This window comes from Stegostoma tigrinum, chromosome 1 (genome assembly GCF_030684315.1).
Source record: "Stegostoma tigrinum isolate sSteTig4 chromosome 1, sSteTig4.hap1, whole genome shotgun sequence".
Taxonomy (NCBI): domain Eukaryota; kingdom Metazoa; phylum Chordata; class Chondrichthyes; order Orectolobiformes; family Stegostomatidae; genus Stegostoma; species Stegostoma tigrinum.
Window position 1 is genome coordinate 178,179,080 of NC_081354.1, and position 25,368 is coordinate 178,204,447.

Consider the following 25,368-nt stretch of genomic DNA (forward strand, 5'->3'; position numbering starts at 1 on the left):
GAATCCGCACTTGAAGAAAAAGAAAGACATACCAGAAGTGGTATTGAGATATTATTTTGAGGTTTTTATATTCATCATAATTTTCTTTCATAAGGTTGAAGATGCTGAGGTGAAACTTTCTGAAGAAGCACAACAAATAATAAAGGTAGGTCCACTAATCGGAATTTTTTAAGAAATGAAATTTATGTTCCTCATAACTTGTAATAAGTTTGCACAATAGGAATGTTTAATTTGTTGCTGGTAGAAATGCTGTAGCTGTTCAAATTATGAACAGAACCAGGAATAAGAGAAGAAATTTTTGAGACATTATGGTTTGATTTTGCAGTTCTAGTTCCATATCTACATATTGGTTTTGAATTGTTATGTGACTTTGCCAGTGTATATTCAGTATTTTAGCTTTGATAGGTTTGAAACTGTGCTTTGCTTCATTGGTCAATGTATATCAGTAAATATCTGAATAAATTTAAGTTTGTCCAGTGTTGTAGATCTTAATATAACGTGTAAGTCCATGTTGGTGTTGTGCAAATTAAATTGACAGGTTGAATCTTTGAAGTTTTCTTTAACAGATTTGACTATATTTTGCTTGCAAATTAACTTGTTTTATAATTACCTGATTGGCCAATTGTTTCTCATTTTCTGATTAGTTATTCATAAGTTAGAGAGAACTTCTGTTCCCAGAATCTGTTTTTTCCACCGACATTTGACCAATGAAATAGTATTGTGAATTATATGTATTAATAAGAAATTTGCCCTATTCTGTTCCCACAAGATTAATTACTCTAACAATTCCTTGTTCAGACCAGTATTAAACACTTAAGAAAATGTTTGCCATGGGATGTACAGTTCCGAATCCATCTGTGATCTCAGATTATAAATAGTGGCCTTCTTTCCACAGTTGTCGTCCTCTTACATCATGCCTCAAGGTCAAGGATGCCGTTTTTCCACTTCAAACATTGCAGTGCTCCATTTGCACACCACCTGAAGTGAGGAAGTTGGTGTTTGAAGAGGCAGATCCTTGGGTGGTTTTGGGGAGGTGATGGCCTTCTGGTATTATCACTAGACTACTGATCCGGAAGCTCCAGTAATGTTATGGGGATCTGGGTTCAAAACCCGTCATGACAGAAACTAATGATGACCATGAGATCACTGTCAGTTGCTGGGAAAATCCACCTGGTACAGTAATTTCCTTCAGGGAAGGAAATCTGCCATACCTACTCAGTCTGGCTGACTAGTGACTCCAAACATACAGCAGTGTGTTTGCCTGTTAACTGGTCTCTGAAATGGCCCTGCAAGCCAATCAGTTGTATCAAATGCGAGAAAGTCTCAAAAAGAATTGAAACTGGATGGACCACCTGGCATCAGTCTAAGCTCTGAAAATACAAAGGCAAAAACAGCACTGTTCACACTGCCAAGTCCTCCTCTCGAATATTGGAGGGGTGGGGGCGTTCTCATGCCAAGATTCTGAGAGCTGTCTTCGAGACGAGTCAAGCAACAGCCTGATTATAGTCCTATTCATGAAATTGTGCTTCACGGGCAATGTCTCAGGTGTCGCTGTCTCTGGATATGTCCTGTCTCACTGGCAGGATAGACCCAGCAGAGGTGGTGGCAGAGTGTTCTAAAATTAGGAGCAAGTTCTTCTGGTAGTCCTCAGCTTTGACTCTGAACATCATGAAGTCTCATGGCATCAGATCAAACATCGATAAGGAAATCACTGACTGTCCTGCCTTGGCTGATGAATCAGTAATCAGTACTTCTCCATGTTGAACAACACTTGGATGAAGTCCTGAGGGTGGCAAAAGTGCACAATGCATTCCAAGTAGGGGGAGCTCAACATCCATCACCAAGACTGACTCAGCAGCAATAGTACTGATGGAGCTGGTTTGGTGGTGATCCAACAAGGGGGGAAGTAACATACTTGACTTCCTTGTCACCAGTCTGCTTGTTGCAGATGCATCTGTCCCTGACAGCATCACTAAGAGTGACCACTGCACAGTCCTCGTGGAGACAAAGTCCTGCCTTCACATTGAGAATAACCTCCATTATGTTTTGATTTGATTCTATAATTTGATTTTATTATTGTCACATTTATGGGGTACAGTGTAAAGTTTTGTACTGTGTGTAGTGCAGGCAGATCTTACCATGCTTAGTGCATTAGGGTAATACAACAAAATGAAGAATGCAATGTTATGGCTGCAAAGAAGATGCCCGAAGAGTGGGATCAGCATTAAATTTAAATATTGTGTGGCATGACCACCATGTTAAAGGCAGGAGACGTCAAACAGATCTAGCACTCGACTAGGCATCCACGAGGCACTGTGGGTTGTCAGCAATAGTAAAATCATATTCCAACATAATTTGCAACCTCATTGCCCACCATATCCCCCATCCACCCATTACCATCAGCTAGGGATTCAGTCTTGGTTCAACAGAGTGCAGGAGCAGCAACAGGCATGCCTGAAAATGAGCTACCAACCTGGTGAGGCTACAAAACAAGACATCATGCACGCCAAACAACAAATGCAGCACGCAGTCGATACCGTCCTAGCAAAACTGGAATCGGTGGATATTGGAGGGCAGCCTCTGTTGATTGGAGTCACACTAGTACATAGGAACATGGTCGTGGTTAGTCGTTTTAGCTCGAAGAGACAACTGCAGGAGTTCCTCAGGTCCAAGATTCTAGGTCTTAACTATCTTAAGCTGCCACTGCAATGATCATCCCTCCATTATAAGCTCTGTAGTGGAAATGTTTGCACAATGTTCATCATCATTTGGGACTTCAGTACTGAAGCAGTCCACCTCCAAATGCAGCAAGAGGAATGGTAATATCCAGGCATAATTGAAAAGGGGCAAGAAACATTCCTGCCATGCAAATTCCAAACAATAACCATCTCTAATAGGAGATGATCTAACCTTGTTAGTCAAGAATCTATCTGGGGAGGCAAGAATGTGGAGGTTAAGCCACGTTGGATAATCCATGATCTTATTGAATAGTTGAGTGGTCTCGAGGCCAAATGATTGCTTCCAGGCCTGAGGTTTTGTTTGAATATTCTCCGCCCTGCTGACTGTAGATATTTTCCAGGAAATTTCTTCGTTAACACTATTGGAGTCTGTTGTTAATGAGTCTGTACTTGTTTGTTTTTGTTCTATTTGCACTTTTTACAGAGATGAGAGTTTAAAAACTGAAAAAGCAGAGATAAAAATTAGGGCAACATACCCCACTAGCTTCAATTTTTAAAAAATCCTATTTATAAATTGTCAAGACTATAAGTCATAGGAGAATAAGTTGGCCACTTGGCATATTGAGTATTCTATATGAGATCCTGACTGTTATAATTGTTAACTTCACTTTTCTTACTGTTCCACTTGACTCTTGATTCCCTTACTGATTGCAAATTTGCCTGTCTCCACCTTGAATATACTTAATGACCCAGCACGACAGCTGTCTGAGTTGAATAATTTCACGGATGTCATCCTTGCGGGAAAGAAACCCTTCATCTGTCTTAAATGGGTGACGAATGGGAAATAGAATAAAGGTTGCTTTTAAAAATTGCGTGCAGATAAAATAAAAGTTGTTTAGTGATAACTCGAGACAGAAATACCTTCAATGGTGTTTGGTCCATTGAAGGAAACATAGAACATAAAACAGTACAGCACAGTATAAGCCCTTTGACCCACAATGTTGTGCCAAACTTTACCATAAACCAGAGGTCTGTCTAACCTTCACCCCTATCTTTATATCGTCATCCATATGTCTATCTAATAGCTGCTTAAATGCCCCTAATGAGGCCGACACCACTACCCTCTCTGGCAATGCATTCTACACCCCTACCACTTTGAGTAAAGAACCGACCTCTGATGTCTCCCTATATCTACCTCCACCCACTTTAAAACTGTGCCCCCTCATAATAGCTACCTCCACCCTAGGAATAAGTCTCTGGCTGTCTATCTGTACCTCTGATCATTTTGTGCACCTCTATCAAGTCACCTCTCATCCATTTTTCGAAAGAGAAAAGTCCCAGCGCGCGCAACCTTTCCTCATAAGACCTTCCCTCCATTCCAGGCAAATTTACAAAAATCACAAATAGAAAAGGACCCAGAACAGATCCCTGTGGTACACCACTGGTAATTGAGCACCATGTTGAATATTTTCTGTCCACCACCACCCTTTGTCTTCTAAGGGTCAGCCAACTCTGAATCCAATCTGCCACATTTTCCCCCATCCCATGCCTCCTGACCTTCTGCATGAGCCTACCGTGGGGAACCTTATCAAACACCTTATTTAAATCCATGTACACCACATCCACTGCTCCACCTTCATCCACATGCTTGGTCACCTTTTAAGGTTTGTGAGGCATGATCTACCCCTCTCAAATCCATGCTGACTATCACGAACCAAACTGTGCCAACCCAATGATCAGAAATCCTATCTCTCAGAGCCCTTTCCAGTAACCTGTCCACCACGAAGTACGACTAACTGACCTGTAATTTCTGGGGTTATTTCTATTCCCTTTTTTGAATAAGGGAATGACGTATGCCATCGTCCAATCTTCTAGCACAATACCCATGGACGGTGAGGACGAATAGATTAGATCATCACCAAAGGCCCTGTGATCTCTTCCGTCGCTTCCCATAGAAACGTTGGATCGATCCCATCAGGCCTGGGGGACTTATTTATCTTCAAGTTCCTCAAAATTCCTAGTACATCTTCCTTACTAACATCCACCTCCTCTAGCCTACCAGCCTGTTTCACACTGTCCTCCCCTACAGCTAGGTCCCCCTCAGTTGTGAATACCGAAGAAATGTATTCATTAAGGACCTCTCCTATCTCTTAAGGCACCTTGCACAAATTCCCTTTACGATCCTTGATCGGCCCAGGCCTTTCTCTGTTCATTCTCTTATTCCTCACGTTTTCTGTAATGGCCACAAAATTGTAGTTCCAAGTACTGACCCATGCTCTAAGTTCATCCGTCTTATTTTGATACTTCGAGCATTTGAAGTATACAGACTTCAAACCATTCCTGCATCCACAATTATGCTCCATTGACTGCATTCCTTTACTAACAACCTCACTCCCTGTTGTGTCTGTTGGAAGGCTGAATACCTCATCCTCGGAATCACAAATCCGGTTCCCCACCCCTTGCCAAACAAGTTGCAATTGAGCAGGTATGATTTCACTGTACAACAGGCTGCTGGTGCTACTTTTTCCTACTGTTGAAATTACACCCTGAACTTTGACATTTGCTGTAATTTTTGCCTAACCTGCTTCTTGGCCTCACTCTCTGTCTGTCAAATTTCAATGGTAGAAGTGTCATTGGTACTAGGAATGGAATTTCAAACCAGACCTTGTACAAAGTTGGAGCCATTGCAATATTGAATAATTAGGGAGGGTGGGTGGAGACCGCACCATTTTTCAGCCAAAACCTGTGAACAGTCTTCCCGATCCACAGCCTGTTGAGGTCCCAGTTCTGTGGATTGCTTGTTGCTCCGCCCGCATTCAGTCTTTAAGGGCCTTGTTCTTTATCTGGTTCCTGCCTGCCTCACTTTTCCCTTCAGCCCACGGCATGTCTCCTGTTCTTAATTTAAAGTTTGAGGTATCAGTCACCACCACTGGGGAGTTTTGCAGCTCTTCAGCCTCTCACTCTGATCCTGCATTGTGGGCTGGCCTCCACCTAGTGGCAGACATTGGTCTGTGTGGGTAGTTCTGGATTTCAGCTGCAATTGCACCAACCAGCATCTGCCACGAGATGGTGCATGGGTAATTCAGATGAGTATAAATCAGAAAATAAGTTTCAACATATAGAAATATAAGAAATGTTTTGTTATAAAGGCTATTTTAATCATTAAAGTAGTTTTTAAGAAATCTATACCATTTCACCTGAAGCTGTGAAATATCTAAATTCATTTTACTATTGGAGGTCATGTTGTGACTATACTGGACATTTGTTTGGCCATTATTGGAATTCTGCAAGCAGTTTTGGCCTCCCTGCTATAGGAAGGATGTTGTGAAACGTGAAAGGGTTCAGAAAACATTTACAAAGATGCTGCCAGGGTTGGAGGGTTTGAGCTATGGGGAGTTATGGAATAGACTGGGGTTATCTTCCCCGGAGCATCAGTGGCTGAGGGGGGTGACCTTATAGAAGTTTTATAAAATCATCAGAGTCATGGATAGGGTAAATAGCCAACATCTTTTCCCCAGGGAGGGGAGTCCAGAACTAGAAGGCTTAAGTTTAAGGCGAGAGGGGAAAAATTTAAATGGGACCTAAAGGACAACGTGTACACACAGAGGGTGGTGTGTGTTTGGAATGAACTGCTAGAGGAAACGGTGAAGGTTGGTACAATTGCAACGTTGAAAAGGCATCCGGATGGATATATGAATACAAAGGATTTAGAGAGATCTCGTCCAAATGCTGGCAAATGGGACCAGATTAGTTTAGGAACAAAAACAAAGTTGCTGGAAAAGCTCAGCAGGTCTGGCAGCATCTGTGGAGGAGAAAAAGAGAGCTAACGTTTCGGGTCCAGTGACCCTTCTTCAGAACTGATGAAGTGATTAATTTAGGATATCTGATCAGCATGGACAAGTTGTACCAAAGGGTCTGTGCTGTATATCTGTCTGACTATATAGCAAATCATATTTATTTTAAGATTTTTCATTTTTCCTCCACTATGCTATTTAAAACCAGTTTCTTTTACATAAGACCATAAGACATAGGAGTGGAAGTAACGCCATTTGGCCCATCAAGTCCACTCCGCCATTTAAATTATGGCTGATGGGCATTTCAACACCACTTCCCTGCACTCTCCCCATAGCCCTTGATTCCTTTTGAGATCAAGGATTTGCCGATCTCTGCCTTGAAGGCAATTTAGCCAAAGTAACTTGCACAATTAAACACATCACTAATACACAGTATTGTGTGCATACAGTGGTATTTCAATCTGCACACTGTTTCTCTTTCAAAGCAAGAAGTGTCCAAAGGAATCTAATTCCAGTATTAACATTGATTTCTGTGGAAATCTTTGATTCACGTAGCCATTCCATTTAGAATCATGATTTCAAGGAACACGTTTGCAATGTTGTTTGTGTGCTGTCCTTGCTATTTACACCTCTTTCAAACTGTATGTATATTATATAACTTATCTTCCTTGTAGTGCTTTTTGAACAAGGTTACTTTTATTAAAAAAAACCGTAGTTCTGATCTGTAGCTTTGTAATGAAACCTAAATAGTTTGAGGGCATGATGAAAATTTTTTTTTTTCCTCAGGCTGAAGAAAGTCTTCTGGGAAATGTTCTTGCAAGTGGAGATTCTGTCTACCTTTGTTCAGGTAGTTCAGCGTCCAGACCAGAAGAAGGTAACTTCATTCATTCATCCAGTGGATCAAATTGTATTTGAATTTATCAGAATCACAGAATCCCTGCAGTGCTGAAAGAGGCCACTTGGTCTATTTGAGTCTGCAAGACTCTCCTAACAGTTTCCCATCCAGACCCAAAGCCCCACCCTGTACCTGTAACCCCACATTTGCCATGGCCACTCCACCGAACCTGCACATCTTTGGACTGTGGGAGGAAACTGGAGCACCCAGCTAAAACCCACGTGGGCAAGGGGAGTGTGTGCAAACTTCACAAGGGAAATCACCCAAGGCTGGAAACGACCCTGTGTCCTTGGCACTGTGAGGAAGCAGTGCTAACCACAGAGCTAGTGTACTGCCCCTAATTATTATTTGTTTTAAGGTATTTTCACTTTCCCTATGCTGGTGGAAAGGTGTTTAATTTTAAGACTGAGGTTGAAACGATACTTTAATTAAAAGATTTCTACTTGAAAAATAAAAATTAAATGCCATTAAGTACATTAGAGAAAATGTGCATTGAGTTGCAGTTGGTGACCAGAAGCAAAATCAAGATGGAATATTTTCAGCTTTTGGAGGAAGCTAGAACAATTGTAGTCAGACACAGAGTGAGACTATGAAAAAGAGTTTTGAAGTTTGATTTGGGAATTTTGAAATTACATTGCTCCAAGTCGTCAAGGATGACACTAGAGCAGGACCAAGTGCCAGAATGAATGTGAGCAGTTGAGCTTTAATCGAGGTGTTACGTTTGAAGATTGACTGGGAAGTGTATTTGGATGAATTAAGTTGACTAGTCAAATGTAGATTAGGGTTTTAGTGACAATCAGGATTAGAAGGAGCAGCAGTGTGTAATATGGCAGAGATTCAAGTAATTTTTGTTAAGGCTTGGAATTTTAGGCGCAGAACAGGATTATGTAGACCATGATTCAGATTGATCTTTGTAGTCATTTAATGAAAGCAGGCCAAGAATTTTCATCGGTCCAATATGTAAAACATATCGGTGAAATATTTAACCTGGTATTCTGCAAGGATGAGATCAAAAGAATTCGGGGGAGGCTATGGCCTAGTGGTATTATCACTGGACTGTTAATCCAGAGAGTGATGTAGTATTCTGGGGACCTGGTTTGATTCCCACTGTGGCAGATGGTGGAAATTGAATTGAATAAAAGAATGTAAAAATCTGGAATTGAGAATCTAATGATGACCAGAAATCCATTGTCGATTGTTGGAAAACCCGATCTGGTTCACTAATATCGTTTAGGGAAGGAAGATACCATCCTTGTCTGGTCTACAGTGATGTGATTGACTCTTCTGATCTCTGGGCAAGTGGGAAGGGCAAATAATGCTGGCCTAGCCATTGACACCCTCATCCTGTGAATGAATAAACAAAATTAAAGGGCTCTTCCTTGTAGGTCACCCTGTGAGGGCGGGGGAAAAAAAGTAGCAAAGAATGGGCGTGGATTAAATGGAAGATGAAAGGGATCAATGAAATAAAATTGGAATGAGTTAAAAGCACAGAGAAACCCAGGCAATAACTTTTTTCTCTCTCCATGGATAATGTTTCAGGTTAACAGAAGTTTCTGTAGCATTGAAAACTGAGTTGACTTAGTTGAAGCAAGTAGCAAGGTGAGGGGCAAGAATAAAAGTGAAGGTCTGTGACAGCTTACAACAAAGCAGTGATGTACATAGATTCCAGCACAGCAATTTGCTCCATTTCCCTTGGGCTGAATGCTTGTTTAATTATACACTTGTTCTATAAGTTGCTTCCCTCTCCATCGCTAATAAATGTCATTATCCATATTAGGTGTTAAACTCAACTGTATATTTCAAAGAGGGATATTTCTATGACAGCTCTCAAGAAGATGCAGAATCCAAGAAAGTAGTTTAAAACATTCTGAGCAGACCATGCTTCGCAACTGAACAGAAGCTGCACCAGTGTCAGTGGCTCATTTTAAATTTGGTGCAATTTGTTTCCTGTTTTTGTATAGAGTTTTAAAGCTTCAATAGGTGATTTGTTCACATTTTGAATCAACCTGTTCAGACATGTCACTATGCACTTCTGGGCAAGTAAGTTGCTACTTCACCTAAAATAGTACTTGTGATGCAAAATACTGGCTCTTGATAGGCCCTCAAATTATTTATTTTGTGTGAAGCAGGTCACGTTATGTAGAATTCTGTCTCGTAAGACTGCTGTGTTACGGTCATTTAATTTTTGCTAGTGTTTCTCTGCTACCTTCTGATCTTGCTGACAACTATAGTTATAGAATTTGTTGGTGTCTCAGGTTCCATCATCATTAATTATTCATTTGCATTCCCTTAAAGTTAGCGCATTTAGTTTTGAGACATTGAGTTGTCTATTGTAATCACAATGGACTAATACACCCACAATGCTGTGAAGGTGTTTCAGGATTCTGAAACTGTGACATTGAAGGTCAGAATGAAGTATGACTTGGAAGAGAACTTGCAGGGGAGTACCATGGCCTATGTTTGCTGTGGTTTTTTCTTGGTCATAGAGGCCATGTGTTTAAGATCCTCGTAAAGGAGTTTTGTTTAGTTGTTGCAATGCATTTTGTACATGTGCAAACTATTACCACAATATCCATGATGGGGGAGTGAATATTTAAGCTGGTGGTTGGGGCCAATGAAGTGAGCAGCTTTGTTCCGAATGCTATCGAGCTTCTTGACCGATTTTTGGAGCTGCACTCATCTAAGCAAATAGAGAGTATCTCTAAGGTTTTGTAGTAAATTTGTAGCTTGCGTTGTGGATGTTGTGGTTGGTCGGTTTGCCGAGCTGGTTCATTGTTGTTCTGCAGACGTTTTGTTACCCTGCTGGATAACGTCATCGGTATAGCCTCCGTTAAAGCGCCATTGCGGTTTCCCACCTAGTTTTTAGAATGTGAACTCCATTGAGCTGGATTATCTCACTTCCAGTTTTCCCTTCGCAGTAGAGGGTATATGGGGTTGAGCTTATGTGTTTGTTGATGGCTTTCTTCGTGGAGCACCAAGCTTGTAGGAACTCCCGTGCCTGTCTCTGCTTTGCTTGACCCAGGATCTTGGTGTTGTCCCAGTTGAATTGATCGTTCTCCTTATCCATGTGGATAGAGATGAGTGGATATTGGTCATGTTTGTTTGTAGCCAATTGGTGTTCGTGTCCCCTTGTTAATTTCTTTCCTGTTGTGCAATTTAGTGTTTGTCACAGTCTCTGCGGGAATCTTGTATATGTCATTGGTCCTGTCCATTGTGGGTAGTGGGTCTTTGGTTCAGGTGAGCAGTTGTAGGGTTGATGTGGGTTTGTGTGCCACTCTGGTGCCCAGCTATTGTAGGAGTCTTGTGGCTAGTTCCAATCTGTTCCTGATATAAGGTAGCGTTATGAGTGTGTCGGGCATGTAGTATCTTCCTGGTGTTGTTTGTGTAGGCATCCTCTGACCCAGTTTTTTGAATATGCATTATATTTGAAAACCTGGAGGTATTTCTTCTTGGTGTAGTTCTGGACAGCTGTAGTGTGGTGTTGCCCATTTAAATAGTGTTCGCACGCAGCTTTGTGTGCATGTTTTAGGATGGTTACTGTTGAAGTTCATAGAACATAGAAAAGTACAGCACAGTACAGGCCCTTCGGCCCACGATGTTGTGCCGTGGAATAATCCAATCTGAAAATAAAATAACCTAACCTACATTCCCCTCAATTCACTGCTGTCCAAGTGCATGTCCAGCGGTCGCTTAAATGTCACTAATGACTCCGCTTCCACGACTACCACTGGTAAACTATTCCATGCGCTCACAATTCTCTGGGTGAAGAACCTCCCTCTGACGTCTCCTCTATACCTTCCTCCTAACACCTTAAAACCATGACCCCACGTGGCAGTCAATCCTGCCCTGGGGAAAAGCCTCTGGCTATCCATGCCTCTCATTACCTTGTACACCTCGATCAGGTCACCTCTCTTCCTCCTTCTCTCCAGAGAGAAAAGTCCGAGCTCAGTCAACCTCTCCTCATAAGACAAGCCCTACAGCCCAGGCAGCATCCTGGTAAACCTCCTTTGCACCCTCTCCAGAGCCTCCACGTCTTTCCTCTAATAAGGCGACCAGAACTGGACACAGTATTCCAAGTGTGGTCTCACCAGGGTTTTGTAGAGTTGCAGCATAACCTCACGGCTCCAAATCTCGATTCCCCTGTTAATGGAAGCCAAAACACCATATGCTTTCTTAACACCCTTATCCACCTGGGTGGCAACTTTGAGGGAGCTATGCACTTAACACCAAGATCCTGCTGTTCCTCCACACTGCTGAGAATCCTGCCTTTAATCCTATATTCAGCATTTAAGTTCGACCTTCCAAAATGCATCACTTCGCATTTATCCAAGTTGAACTCCATCAGCCATTTCTCAGCCCAGTTCTGCATTCTGTCAATGAATCGCTGAAGCCTGCAATAGCCCTCGATACTATCAACGGCACCTCCAACCTTTGTGTCATCAGCAAACATACTAACCCACCCCATAATTTCCTCATCCAAGTCATTTATAAAAACTACAAAGAGCAGAGGCCCAAGAACAGAGCCTTGTGGGACACCACTCAGCACTGACCTCCAGGCAGAATACTTACCATCTACAACCACTCTCTGCCTCCTGTCAGCCAACCAATTCTGAATCCAGACAGCCAAATCACTCTGCATCCCATACCTTCTGACTGTATGAATGAGCCTGCCGTGGGGAACCTTATCAAATGCCTTGCTGAAGTCCATGTACACCACATCCACTGCTCGACTCTCGTCAACCTGTCTCGTGACTTCCTCAAAGAACTCAATAAGATTTGTAAGGCACGACCTGCCCCTCTCAAAGCCATGCTGACTCCCTTTAATCACGCTCTGCTTTTCCAAATAGTCATAAATCCTATCCCTCAGAATTCTTTGCAAAACCTTGCTGACCACAGACATAAGACTGACTGGTCTGTAATTTCCAGGGATTTCCCTATTTCCTTTCTTGAAAAGAGGAACAACATTTGCCTCCCTCCAATCTTCTGGTACGACTCCCGTGGAGAGTGAGGAAGCAAAGATCTTTGGCAGCGGCTTAGCAACCTTCTTTCTCACTTCCCAGAGCAACCTTGGATAAATCTGGTCTGGCCTGGGGACTTATCAATCTTAATGTTTGCCAAAATTTCCAACACACCAACTTTCTCAATCTTGATCTGTTCAAGCCTGTTTTCCTGCTCCTCAAAGTTCTCATTCACAACAAGGTCCCTTTCCTTAGTGAAAACCGAAGCAAAAAACTCATTTAGGGCTTCCCCTATCTGCTCGGACTCCACATACAAGTTCCCTATGCTATCCCTGATCGGCCCTACCTTCTCCCTGATCATTCTCTTATTCCTCACGTATGAGTAAAATGCCTTCGGGTTCTCCCTAATCCTTCCTGCCAAGCCGTTTTCGTGCCCCTCCTGGCCCCCTCAGTCCACTTTTGAGCTCCTTCCGAGCAAGCCTGTAATCCTCTAAAGCTGTGCTAGACCCTTGCTTCCTCCACCTTACGTACGCTGCCTTTTTCTTTTTGACAAGAAGCACCTCTGTACCCGTCATCCAAGGCCCCTTAATCTTACGCGACAACTGCTCCTTAAACAGCCTCCACATGTCTGCTGTGCCATTTCTGTGGAACAATTGCTCCCAATCTGTACTTCCTAACTCCTGCCAGGTTGCATCATAGTTTCCTTTTCCCCAGTTAAATATCTTCCCCTGGTAACTGCTCCTTTCCCTTTCCATGGCTATGGTAAATGTGAGGCTGTTGTGGTCGCTGTCGCCAAAGTGTTCTCCCACCACGAGATCTGACACCTGTCCTGGCTCATTGCCGAGCACCAAATCCAAAACGGCCTCTCCCCTCGTCGGCCTGTCCACATTCTGAGTAAGGAAACCCTCCTGAACACACCTGACAAAAACGGCTCCATCCAAACCATCTGCACTAAGGAGGTTCCAATCTATATTGGGAAAGTTGAAGTCACCCATAACAACAACCCCGCTACGTTTCCACTTTTCAACAATCTGCCGGCCGATGAGTTCTTCGATCTCCCTACTGCTATTTGGGGGTCTGTAGAAAACCCCTAGTGAGGTGACTGCTCCCTTGCTGTTCCTCACTTCCACCCATACTGACTCAGTCGACAAACCTTCCTCGGCAAGCTCAGCCCATACCACCTCAGTAGACGAGTCCTCATCAAAAGTTCTTTCAGCCACCGTTATACTGTCCTTGACCAACAGTACCTGGTCAGTGTGTGGTTTTTCTGTGTACTTTCATTTGGAGTTCCCATTTGTCCTGCACTCTACCGTGATTCTCAAGAATGGGAGCTGTTCTTCTCCTCCTGTCTGATGAATTTGATTCTGGTAAGGGTATTGTTTATTAGCTTGTCTGTTTCCACGTGAACGACACCTTTGCTATCATTAAACGGACCAAATTAGAGGAAACACATCCCTAATTGCCTGTTAGATTCTCAATTCCAGATATTTTATTGAATTCAAATTCCACAATCTGCCATGGCGGGTTCAAAGCTGAGTCCCCAGAACGCTTTCATCTGGGTGTCTAGATTAATGGTCCAGTGATAATACCACTAGGCCATCGCCTCCCCAGGTAACATATCGTATTGAACTCGTGCAAAACTTGAAACAACTTTTGGCTGGTAACATTGCCTCAAATGGATTGTGCCTTCGTCACACTTTAGAACACACGGGTCTGAAAATCTGAATAGATTTCACTTCAAGAGCAGTATTTTGATGAAAATTGAAAATTTGATACAGACGGAAAATAATTACTATTTAACAAGGAATTCCTAATTATTATCCACCTGGATGTGAGTTTGCTCGCTGAGCTGGAAGGTTAGTTTTCAGACGTTTCGTCACCCATACTAGGTAACATCATCAGTGAGCCTCTGACGAAGCGCTGGTGTTATGTCCCGCTTTCTATTTACCTGGTTAGGTTTCCTTGGGTTGGTGATGTCATTTCCTGCGTTGGTGATGTCATTTCCTGTTCTCTTTCTCAGGGGATGGTAGATTGGCTCCAAATCAATGTGTTTGTTGATGGAGTTCCGGTTGGAATGCCGTGCGTGTCTCTGTTTGGCTTGTCCTAGGATGGATGTGTTGTCCCAATCAAAGTGGTGTCCTTCCTCATCTGTATGTAAGGATATGAGTGATAGTGGATCATGTCATTTTGTGGCTAGTTGATGTTCGTGTATCCTGGTGGCTAGCTTTCTGCCAGTTTGTCCAATGTAGTATTTGTCACAGTTCTTGCAAGGTATTTTTTAGATGACGTTCGTTTTGTTTGTTGTCTGTATAGGGTCTTTATTATCCACCTGTAAAAATGTTGACTTTTCAAATGGATCAACTACAGCCTGATGGCCTAAACATAAGAATTCATCGGTTTTAAAATCTCCGCACCTTCACCCTCATCCATGTCCAACCCTCCTCCTCATCCCTGCCTCCTTGACCTGACCCTACATGTCCATCTTCTTTCCCACTAACCAATCCCCGCCACTCCCTGCCTGCATTCACCTATCGCCATCCCACCTAATGTCCCTAGCTCCACGCCCCCCCCTCTCTTTTTTTAATTTGGGAGCTCCCTTCCTCCTCCCCCATTTCTGAAGAAGTATCCTAACCCAAAACGTCAACTTTCTTGCTCCTCTGCCTGGCCTGCTGCGTTCTTCCAGCTTCATACTGTGTTGTCTCTGACTCCAGCATGTGCATTTCCTGCTATCTGTTTTCCCACCTATCCTTGTTTGCTGACTTGTACAAGTTTGTGTTCTAACATTGCTTTAAATTTAAAATTCCTCTAATATCAGGCCAATTCAAAGCCCTTTGTAAAGGTTGCTCATCCTTAATTCTCTTCAACTGACTGGTTAACAGCACTGCTTCAGAGGGCATTTCAAAGTTAGCCATATTACTATGAGCTGGACTCATATGCAGGATGGAAGATTTTATACTTAGAAGTGTATTTGTGAACCATGAACCAGGGACATTTTACGACAGTTAGTTATTGGTGGTTCAGTAGTCGTCTTTGTGACACTAGTGTTCAATCCAGATTTGTTGATTTGGATTTTATTACTGACAGCAGCCGTGATGGACTTGAACCTATGTCTAATAGCATTACCTGGGTCTGTGGATACTGGTCCAGTAACATGACCATTCTGACACCATCTCCTTAGGTATCCCTGTATGATCTTCTAGGATCTGTGATCTCTACAAATACTGGCTTTTTGAGCATCTTCTGCTTTTTATCATTCCATTGTTGATACTCACATCACCAGATCTTAAGATCCACAATTTCCTATCCAGCCTTTCTGCATATCAGTCTTTCAGAAATCCTTTAAAATATTCTGGGTCTATTTTTGACGATTTGTCCTAATGTTTTCTTCTGTGACTTGATGTCAAATTTTGCCTGATAAAAATGCGGTGAACTCTTCGATACTAAAGGCTTCCAAGACCGATTGAAAAGTATTCCTGAATGTTTCATAACTTTATAGAAAAGTGGGGAGAAGTTAATAAACCTTTAACCAATTGTCTATCTTTTGATTCAAGGTAAACTGTTTATTTTGTCAGAAGGCATCTTGTTTATTCATCCTCGGTCTGGCAGCATGATCATTCCAAAGAGCCACATGACTGCACTGAAGTATTATGATGGGGTAAGTACCATTAACAGCCATTTTAAAGGCAAAAAAACCTTGGAGCCACATGCTGCCTGAATCTTTGGAATTGTTGAATAACGCATCTGAGGTCAAGTATGCATGCACACATACGCGCTCTCCAAGGAAAATGCACAAGATAGTCGTATGGCTACAAAGACAGGAGTTGCTGAAACATTCAGCAGATCTGGCAGCATCTGTGAAGAAAAAGGTCAGGGTTAACATTTCAGGTGCTGTGTCCCCTCCTCAAAATCTAAAATGTTAACTCTTGATTTTTTTTCATTCATATATGCTATCAGACCTGCTGAGGTTTTCTAGCAACTTATGTTTTTGTTCCTGATTTACAGCATCTGCAGTTCTTTTGGTTTTTATAAAGGCAGTAGGCTAATTTTGTTTTCAAGGAAGAAGCTGTAAGGAGTAACAACAGATGTCAAAGGTAACTGTTCTGTAATTCCTTGGTTTCCCTGGGAAGAAGAAGCTTGTAGCATGGGCAACAACATCATGGATGACTTCAATCTGCGTACAGACTAGATAAACTAATTGAGCACAAAAGCTGTGGAGTTCTGTTTTCTAGACTGTCTTAAGGATAGAATTGTTGCAAAATAATTTTCTGTCAGAACACTTAGTGGATTTTTAATTAGAATAAATGATTCTTATGCGCAAACAGGTTAATGTTAGGAAGGAGGATGTGCTAGCAATTTTGAAAACATGAGGATAGTTGAGTCTACTGGGTCAGACGGGATATGCCCAAGGTTACTTCAGGAAGCAAGGGAAGTGGGTGTTGTACCTTTGGCAATGATCTTTGCATCCTCACTGTCCAATAAAGTAGTACCAGATGACTAGAGCATGTCAAATGGTATTTCCTTGTTCAAGAAAGGGAATAAGGATAATCCTGGGAATTACAGACCAGTCAGTCTGTCTTCTGTGGTGGGCAAATTACTGGAAAGGATTCAGAGAGATAGTATTTGATTATTTGGAAAAGCACAGTGTGATTAGAAATAGCCAGAAGGGCTTTGAGGGGGATAGGTCATGCCTTACAAGCCTCATTGAATTCTTTGAGGATGTGACGAAGCACATTGAAGGTAGAGCAGTGAATGTGGTGTAGATGGATTTTAGCATGTCATTTGATAAGGTTCCCCATTGATAGGCTCTTTCAGAAAGTAAGGAGGCATGGGATCCAGGGAAATGTGGCTGTCTGGATACAAAACTAGCTGTCCAATACAAGCAAGAGTGTTGTAGTAGATGGAAAGTAGTAAGCCTGGAGTTAGGTGACCAGTGGTGTTTTGCAGGGATCTGCTCTGGGACCTCTGCTCTTTGCGTTCTTCATCACTGACTTGGATGAGGAAGTGGAAGGGTGGGTTCGTAAGTTTGCAGATGACGCGAAGGTTGGTGGAGTTGTGAACAGGACAGAGGGCTGATGTAGGTTGCAGCAGGACATTGACAGGATGCAGAACTGGGCTGAGAAGTGGCAGAAGGAATTCAACCCAGAAAACTGTGAAGTGATTCACTTTGGAACGTTGAATTTGAATGCAGAATACGGAGTCAATGGCAGGATTCTCGCCACTGAAGTGTAAAATCCGTGGAACCATTTCATAGATCTCTTCTGCGCTCTCTGAAATGAATTTGTACTTATTCACAAAGTTAAGGCAACTTGACCTGATTGCGCACAGCATTCGTGACAAGGTAGATGATCTAAAAGCACTATTGAGGTACGTGTGTCTGATTTAATTACCATTATAGAAACATGACGACCTGATGACTCGGACTGGGAGATGAATGTTTGAGGATATTTAATATTTAGAAACGACAGACAAGAAGGAAAAGGAAAATAGAAAGAACTGTTAATATTGCTGAAACAAAAACGAAGTGCTGAAGAAACTGGTCTGACAGCATCTGTAGAGAAAACAATAGAGTTCAGGTATTGTGTCAAGGGACTGCATGTCTGTGGTGAAGAGAAGACTGGAAATTTTTAAACTGGAAATTTTTAAACTGACATAAAGTATCAGATTTTTCACATATGGAAGTAGGAAGGACTGCACAAGAAGAAAGAAAATGGAGTCCAGGTGGGACAAAAAACATTTCATGGGGCAACAACAGGCTGAAACAGTAGTTCTTGAATGAGCAATTTTATTTGCGCTGGGAGTGTGTGAAGGAGGATGGCAGGGAGTGCCCAGGTGAGGGAAAGTTACTGATGGTCATGAAGATAATAGCTTGATGTTCAATGGTGGAACCATGGCAAAGGGGGAGATAGCAGCAGGTGTGTGAGAATTGCTGCTCAGTTGCTGCAGCATCATGGTCAGTACACCAAAGCAGTGCCATCCTTGTCAGCAGACTCAATTACAATTTTAGGGTAGCATCTAAGAAATTAAGGTAACTCATGTCACGTCTCCAGTTCTCAATGAATAGGTTGAATTTCAGTAAAAGGCCAAAAGGAGGGCTCCAGGTGGGAGAAGTACGTTGAAGGTGGATGAAGGAGACTGTGGTACAGGGAGAAGATGCCTGCCCAACAGAAATGGGTTCCACATTGTCATTTCCAAAACTCATTGAGGTGGGGGAGTAAGGGGATAAAACTAAGTCTTTTGCTGAGTACAGATTGAGAAGAAGAGAGCAAAAGGTCAGAAAGTGTGGTAAATACTCATCATGAGGTGGGTAAGAGGACGGATGGAATGAGATGGAAAGGGAGGAGAGGAAGATTCCAGAGGGGTCTTCGCACCCTTGAGTTGTTGCATCTTACATTCCTTCACACTTGCAAGAAAACAAGAGGACGTCAAGTGAGCTGGGGACAGGACAGCTTTGAGACAATATGAGATGGTGCTCATGGAGAGGTGCATTTGGCAGCATATTGCATTTGAGTGTGAATCACAGGATGGGGCAAGGACAATTGTCTGAGAAGTGAGGAATAAAGTTCCAGGCCTGCACTATTGTTTGCACTGTAACATTTCTCCTCAGTGGCTTGGCCCTAATTCTTTGATTACACACCAGGTTCCAGAACCTTCAATCAGTGGAAATAGCTTATCTTTATCCACCTGTCTTTCCCTGTTAATATCTCAAAGACCTTGATTAATCACCCTTTAACTTTCTAAATCCTAGAGAATAAAGGCCTCATTTGTTCAATCTCTCCTCATAATTGCCAGCGGAGGTGGTAGAGATGGGCACGATAGTGTCATTTTTGATGTACCTAGACAGATACATGGATGAGCAGGGAGCAGAGGGATACAGATCCTTGGAAAGTAGGCGACAGGTTTAGATAGAGGATCTGTATTGGCGCAGGCTGGGGGAGCTGAAGGGCCTATTCCTGTGCTGTAATTTTCTTTGTTCTTTGTTCCCACTACTTTTCAAAGGAAATGGTGTATAAAAGTAGGAAGCCTTAATAAAACTATTTAATGCACTTGTTAGACCACAACTAATATGCTGGCATTGGACACAGTCCAAAGGAGGGTTGGAGGACCTGTCATTTCAGAAGAGGTTAATTGGGTTGGGCTGATACTCATTGGAGTTTAGAAGAATGAGAGGTGACTTTCTTAGAAGATTCTTCAGGAACTTGACAGGCTCCATGCAGAAAGGTGGTTTCATCTTGTGGGAGAGCCTAGGAAAAGAGGGCATCAACTCAGAATAAAGGTATAGTGAATATAATGAGGTCAACTGGGTGGACATAGTAGAATAAGAGTTCCCTGACTGGGGCTGTTACTCTGGTTAATCAAGGAGTTCTGGCTGACAGATAAGAACAGGAGTGGCAGACATCCTGTTCATTCTGAGAGCTGGCTCTGATGGAGCTGGATCAGTGACAAAGACTCTTCACATGTAAGTAAAGGGTGACTTAGCGATGGGATACCAGACTCTCTGAAGTTATTTCAGTAGCGACAAATAAAAAGCACACTCCTGAAGTTATCTTTTCTGGCATCATGCCAATATTTGGGAAGCTTGATTCTTGCTGTTGAAGACTAGGCACAGTATTAGAAAGCATGCATAATTTTTTCTGGGCAAATGACATTAGTGCGGATGAAAACCAACATGTGCATCCCAAAACCAGTCCAGCTTGTCCCCGCCTCCCTGTTCTTCCGCTCACCCATCCCCTCCTCCCACCTCAAGGCGCACCTCAATTTCCTACCTACTAACCAGCAGCAGTTGTGGATGCAAGGTCATTGGGGACATTTAAGAGTCTGCTGGACATGCATATGGTCACAGAAATTTGAGGGTGCATACATGAGGATCAATGGTCGGCGCAACATTGTGGGCTGAAGGGCCTGTTCTGTGCTGTACTGTTCTATGTTCTATAACTTAATCCCTGAAGTTCAGATATCATGCATGTAAACCTTTGTTGAACACACTCCAGGGCCAAAAAATCCTTCCTAAGGTGTGGTGCAAAGATCTGCTCACGGTACTCCATATGATGTCCAGCTATCGTTGTGTATACTGACAGTATAATGTCAGCATCCCAATGCTCAGCCCTTTAGGTATGAAGACTAGCATTCAGTTAGCCGGCTTCAAAATTTTGAGCACCTGTTTGTGACATTTTTCAGAGCTGTGCAACCTGAATCTTGACATTTGCTGTATTTTACTTTGTCTTTTTGAAAATACTATGATCTATACTTTTTCAGTCCAAAACGGATTACCTCACACTTATATTAAAATCCATTTGCCTTATCTTTGCCTATTTACCTCATCTGTGGATATTCTATTGTAGGCAGTTGTCAACATTCTTCTAAAGTGCAATTTGGATTTTTTACTTTTTATGCCATTATTCAAGTTGTTGATAAATTGTTGGTGCATAACTAAGGCTCCAACACCAATTCTTGCAGGGGGAATACTTGTCCTGCCAGCTGGAGTGTTTGTCCATTATTTCCAACTCTTGCTTCCTGCTGTTCAACCAAGTTCCTATCCATGTCAGTAATTTGCTCCTAGTTCTATGGGCTTCCTTAGCTAACTGTTTAGGACTTCAGAAGCTTGTAAAAACAACATCCATTGAATTCTCTGTCCACCAACTTTTGCACTGCTTCAAAAAAAATGTTTATCAAGCATGACCTAGCCTTCGTGATTCCACGCTGATTCTCTCTGATTAACTGAAATGTTTCGAGGTGATCACGCACCTAGTCTTTGACTGTAGAATCCAACAATTTCCTCACCATAGAGGTCATGGTAACTGCTCTGTAATTCCTTGGTTTCCCTCTTAGAAGAAGTAGTTTGTAGCATGGGCAGCATAATCATGGGTGACTTCAATCTGTGTACGACTGGATAAACCAACTGAGCACAAAAACTGTGGAGTTCTGTTTTCCTGACTGTCTTCAGGATGGTTTCCTAGAACGGCATATTGGACACATTATTAGAGGATAGGCCGTTTGGGATTTACCATTAAGTAATGATAAAGGGATAATTAACAACCTTGTTGCAAGAGAATCTTTAGGTGTGAATGGGCACAATATGAATGGAAGTTTGTGTTATAGAACATAGAACAGTACAGCACAGAACAGGCCCTTCAGCCCACAATGTTGTGCCGACCATTGATCCTCATGTATGCACCCTCAAATTTCTGTGACCATATACATGTCCAGCAGTCTCTTAAATGACCCCAATGACCTTGCTTCCACAACTGCTGCTGGCAACGCATTCCATGCTCTCACAACTCTCTGCGTAAAGAACCTGCCTCTGACATCCCCTCTATACTTTCCACCAACCAGCTTAAAACTATGACCCCTCGTGCTAGCCATTTCTGCCCTGGGAAATAGTCTCTGGCTATCAACTCTATCTATGTCTCTCATTATCTTGTATACCTCAATTAGGTCCCCTCTCCTCCTCCTTTTCTCCAATGAAAAGAGACCGAGCTCAGTCAACCTCTCTTCATAAGATAAGCCCTCCAGTCCAGGCAGCATCCTGGTAAACCTCCTCTGAACCCTCTCCAAAGCATCCACATCTTTCCTATAATAGGGCGCCCAGAACTGGACGCAGTATTCCAAGTGCGGTCTAACCAAAGTTTTATAGAGCTGCAACAAGATCTCACGACTCTTAAACTCAATCCCCCTGTTAATGAAAGCCAAAACACCATATGCTTTCTTAACAACCCTGTCCACTTGGGTGGCCATTTTAAGGGATCTATGTATCTGCACACCAAGATCCCTCTGTTCCTCCACGCTGCCAAGAATCCTATCCTTAATCCTGTACTCAGCTTTCAAATTCGACCTTCCAAAATGCATCACCTCGCATTTATCCAGGTTGAACTCCATCTGCCACCTCTCAGCCCATCTCTGCATCCTGTCAATGTCCCGCTGCAGCCTACAACAGCCCTCTACACTGTCAACGACACCTCCGACCTTTGTGTCGTCTGCAAACTTGCTGACCCATCCTTCAATCCCCTCGTCCAAGTCATTAATAAAAATTACAAACAGTAGAGGCCCAAGGACAGAGCCCTGTGGAACTCCACTCACCACTGACTTCCAGGCAGAATATTTTCCTTCTACTACCACTCGCTGTCTTCTGTTGGCCAGCCAATTCTGTATCCAAGCAGCTAAGTTCCCCTGTATCCCATTACTCCTGACCTTCTGAATGACCCTACCATGGGGAACCTTATCAAATGCCTTACTGAAGTCCATATACACCACGTCCACAGCTCGACCCTCATCAACTTTTCTCGTCACGTCCTCAAAAAACTCGATAAGGTTTGTAAGGCATGACCTACCCCCCACAAAGCTGTGTTGACTGTATTTGATCAAGCCATGCTCTTCCAGATGGTCATAAATCTTATCCCTCAGAATCCTTTCTCACACCTTGCAGACGACAGACGTGAGACTTACCGGTCTATAATTGCCGGGGATTTCCCCATTTCCTTTCTTGAAGAGAGGAATTACATTTGCCTCTCTCCAGTCCTCAGGTACGACTCCAGTGGAGAGCGAGGATGCAAAGATCTTCGCAAGTGGCGAAGCAATTGCATTTCTCGCTTCCCAAAGCAGCCGAGGACAAATCTGATCCGGGCCTGGCGACTTGTCAATCTTAATGTTTGACAAAATTTTCAGCACATCAGCTTCGTCTGTCTCTATCCATTCCAGCATGCACACCTGCTCTTCAAAGATTTCATTCACTACAAATGTTTTAAATTGAGTTTATTTATTTTGAAGTAAGGCTGTTGTATTTGAATGAGGGAAATTATGAAGGCATGAGGAATAAATTGGCTGCAGTGGATTGGGAAAATCCATTAAAAGATATGACTGCATTAGCAATGGATAGTCTTCAGAGGACTATTACATGGCTTGCAGCAATTCCTTTCAGAAGGAAGCTCGGAAGTATATAAGTTTTAAAAATGATTCAAAGCTGCTGTGGGTCCGTAAAAAGGAAATGTTTGGCTAAAAAGAAAAGCTGAAATTATAGGCACAGGAGAATTTGTAATGGAGCACAGAAGAACAGCTGCAAAGTTAAATCTCTCTGATGAAGGGTCTAGGCCCGAAACGTCAGCTTTTGTGCTCCTGAGATGCTGCTGGGCCTGTTGTGTTCATCCAGCCTCACATTTTATTATCTTGCAAAGTTAAATGACCATTTTGTCTGTTTTTTAAGGAAACCTCTCCAGAACAGGGTGAATGAGAAGGAAATTAGTAGTAAGAACACTGTACTGGAGAAATTACTGGGGCTGAAAATCGATAAATACCCAGGATCTGAGTAGTCTACATATCAAGTGTTGAAGGAGTTGATGTAGGGATTGTCTACAGGTGATGACCTTTCAAAAAAATTCCACTGATTTTGGAATGATTCGTACAGATTAGAAATTAGCAAATGTCATCCCGATATTTAAGAAAGGAGTGAGAGAGAAAACTGGGAACTACAGCCTTGCACTGATGGCCAAGAAAAATGCTAGAATCTGTTGTGTTGGTTGGGATGAATAACCACTTGATGATAATTTGATTCAGAGTAGTTAGCATAGATTTGCAAATCTGAAATCGTATTTCATGGACTTGTTGGAACTATTCATAGCTGAGATGTGAAGAACTTCCTTTACTTGGAGTTGCTAAACTTTGGACGGCTACGGATGCTGAAGCTTTGAGTATGTTTGAAGTAGAAATTGAAATTTTTCAGATTGCTAATGGCATCCAGGATTATAGGAATGAGGTGGGTAAAATTAATTGAAGCGTTTCATCAGAAATAGTAGGAATTACCGATGCTGGAGAATCTGATAAAACAAGGTGTAGAGTTGGATGAATATAGCGGATCAAGCAGCATTCGAGGAGCAGGAAGGCTGACGTTTCGGGCCTAGACCCTCCTTTAGAAATGGGGGCCGGGAAGGGGATTCTGAAATAAATAGGGAGAGAGAGGGAGGCAGATCGAAGATGGATAGAGGAGAAGGTAGGTGGAGAGGAGACAGACAGGTCCCTCCACACCTTCCCTATTCATGAATTTATCCAAATGCCTCTTAAACATAACTGTACCTGCATCCACCAGGTCCTTTGGCCGTTCATTCCACACACTAAACACACTCTGTGCTTAAAAATGTTGCCCCTCGTGTGCTTTTTAAATCTTTCTCCTCTCACCCTAAAATATGCCCCTTTTGAGCTCCCCCACCGTAGGAAAAAGACCCTTGTCGTTCACATTACCTGTGCCCCTCATAATTTTCATAAACCTCCGATAAGGTCACCCCTCAATCTCCAACACTCCAGTGGAAAAACAGTCCCTATTTTTCCAGGATAACAAGGTGTAGAGCTGGATGAGCATGGCAGGACAAGCATCATCAGAGCAGCAGGAAAGTTGATGTTTCAAAAAATTCTGAAGATTTTCTGAAGGGTCCAGACCTGAAACGTCAGCTTTTGTGCTCCTCTGGTGCTTGGCCTGCTGTGTTCATCCAGCTCTACACCTTGTTATCTCAGATTCTCCAGCATCTGCAGTTCCTCCTATATCTCCCCTCTTATCTATGCAGTCTATTTTTATCTCAAACCCTCCAGTGCTGTTTTAAGTGAGTATTGGTTATTGCAAATTACTTATTATTTGCTCATGGGATAAGTTCCTTTCCTGATCATTGGTTCAAAAATTTATTTAATAAAAGTGAGAAATTCATATAGAAGTATGGCAGGAGTTAATGAACTACAGTGATAGGAGATAGAAGACAAATGCTACTTTGCAGATCATTGTGTTGATAATCTTGAGTCTTTTGAAGTGAATAAATTCAAAATGCAATTATTTTCTCCTCTGCTTGTGGTGTATGCTCACTTGGCTCTCAGGGGAACCAATCGTTTGGAGAACTTATTGCACTAGATCTGGATTTCGGAAAAAAGGGTATAAATTGGAATTGTCACAATAATTTATTTCTGTTTACTGGTTGGTTTTATTATTTGCAGACTTTCTAGTTTCTCTTTTTAGATTTCCTCATTTGCAGTTTGTCCATGGCATTTCACAAGTATGAAAAGTTTCTCACTTT

General features: G+C 42.4%; 1 protein-coding gene across 3 annotated transcripts in view; it reads left to right on the forward strand.

Annotated features, from left to right (window-relative positions):
• The window catches only part of dnaaf9 (dynein axonemal assembly factor 9), a 258,377-nt gene that overhangs the window by 145,897 nt on the left and 87,112 nt on the right, over positions 1-25,368 (forward strand). For all 3 annotated transcript variants that reach the window (XM_059650397.1, XM_059650389.1, XM_059650395.1), the window contains 3 exons: positions 95-145; positions 7,259-7,346; positions 15,877-15,980. In XM_059650397.1, the coding sequence (XP_059506380.1) occupies positions 95-145; positions 7,259-7,346; positions 15,877-15,980 (243 nt within the window). The remainder of the gene's footprint in view (positions 1-94; positions 146-7,258; positions 7,347-15,876; positions 15,981-25,368) is intronic.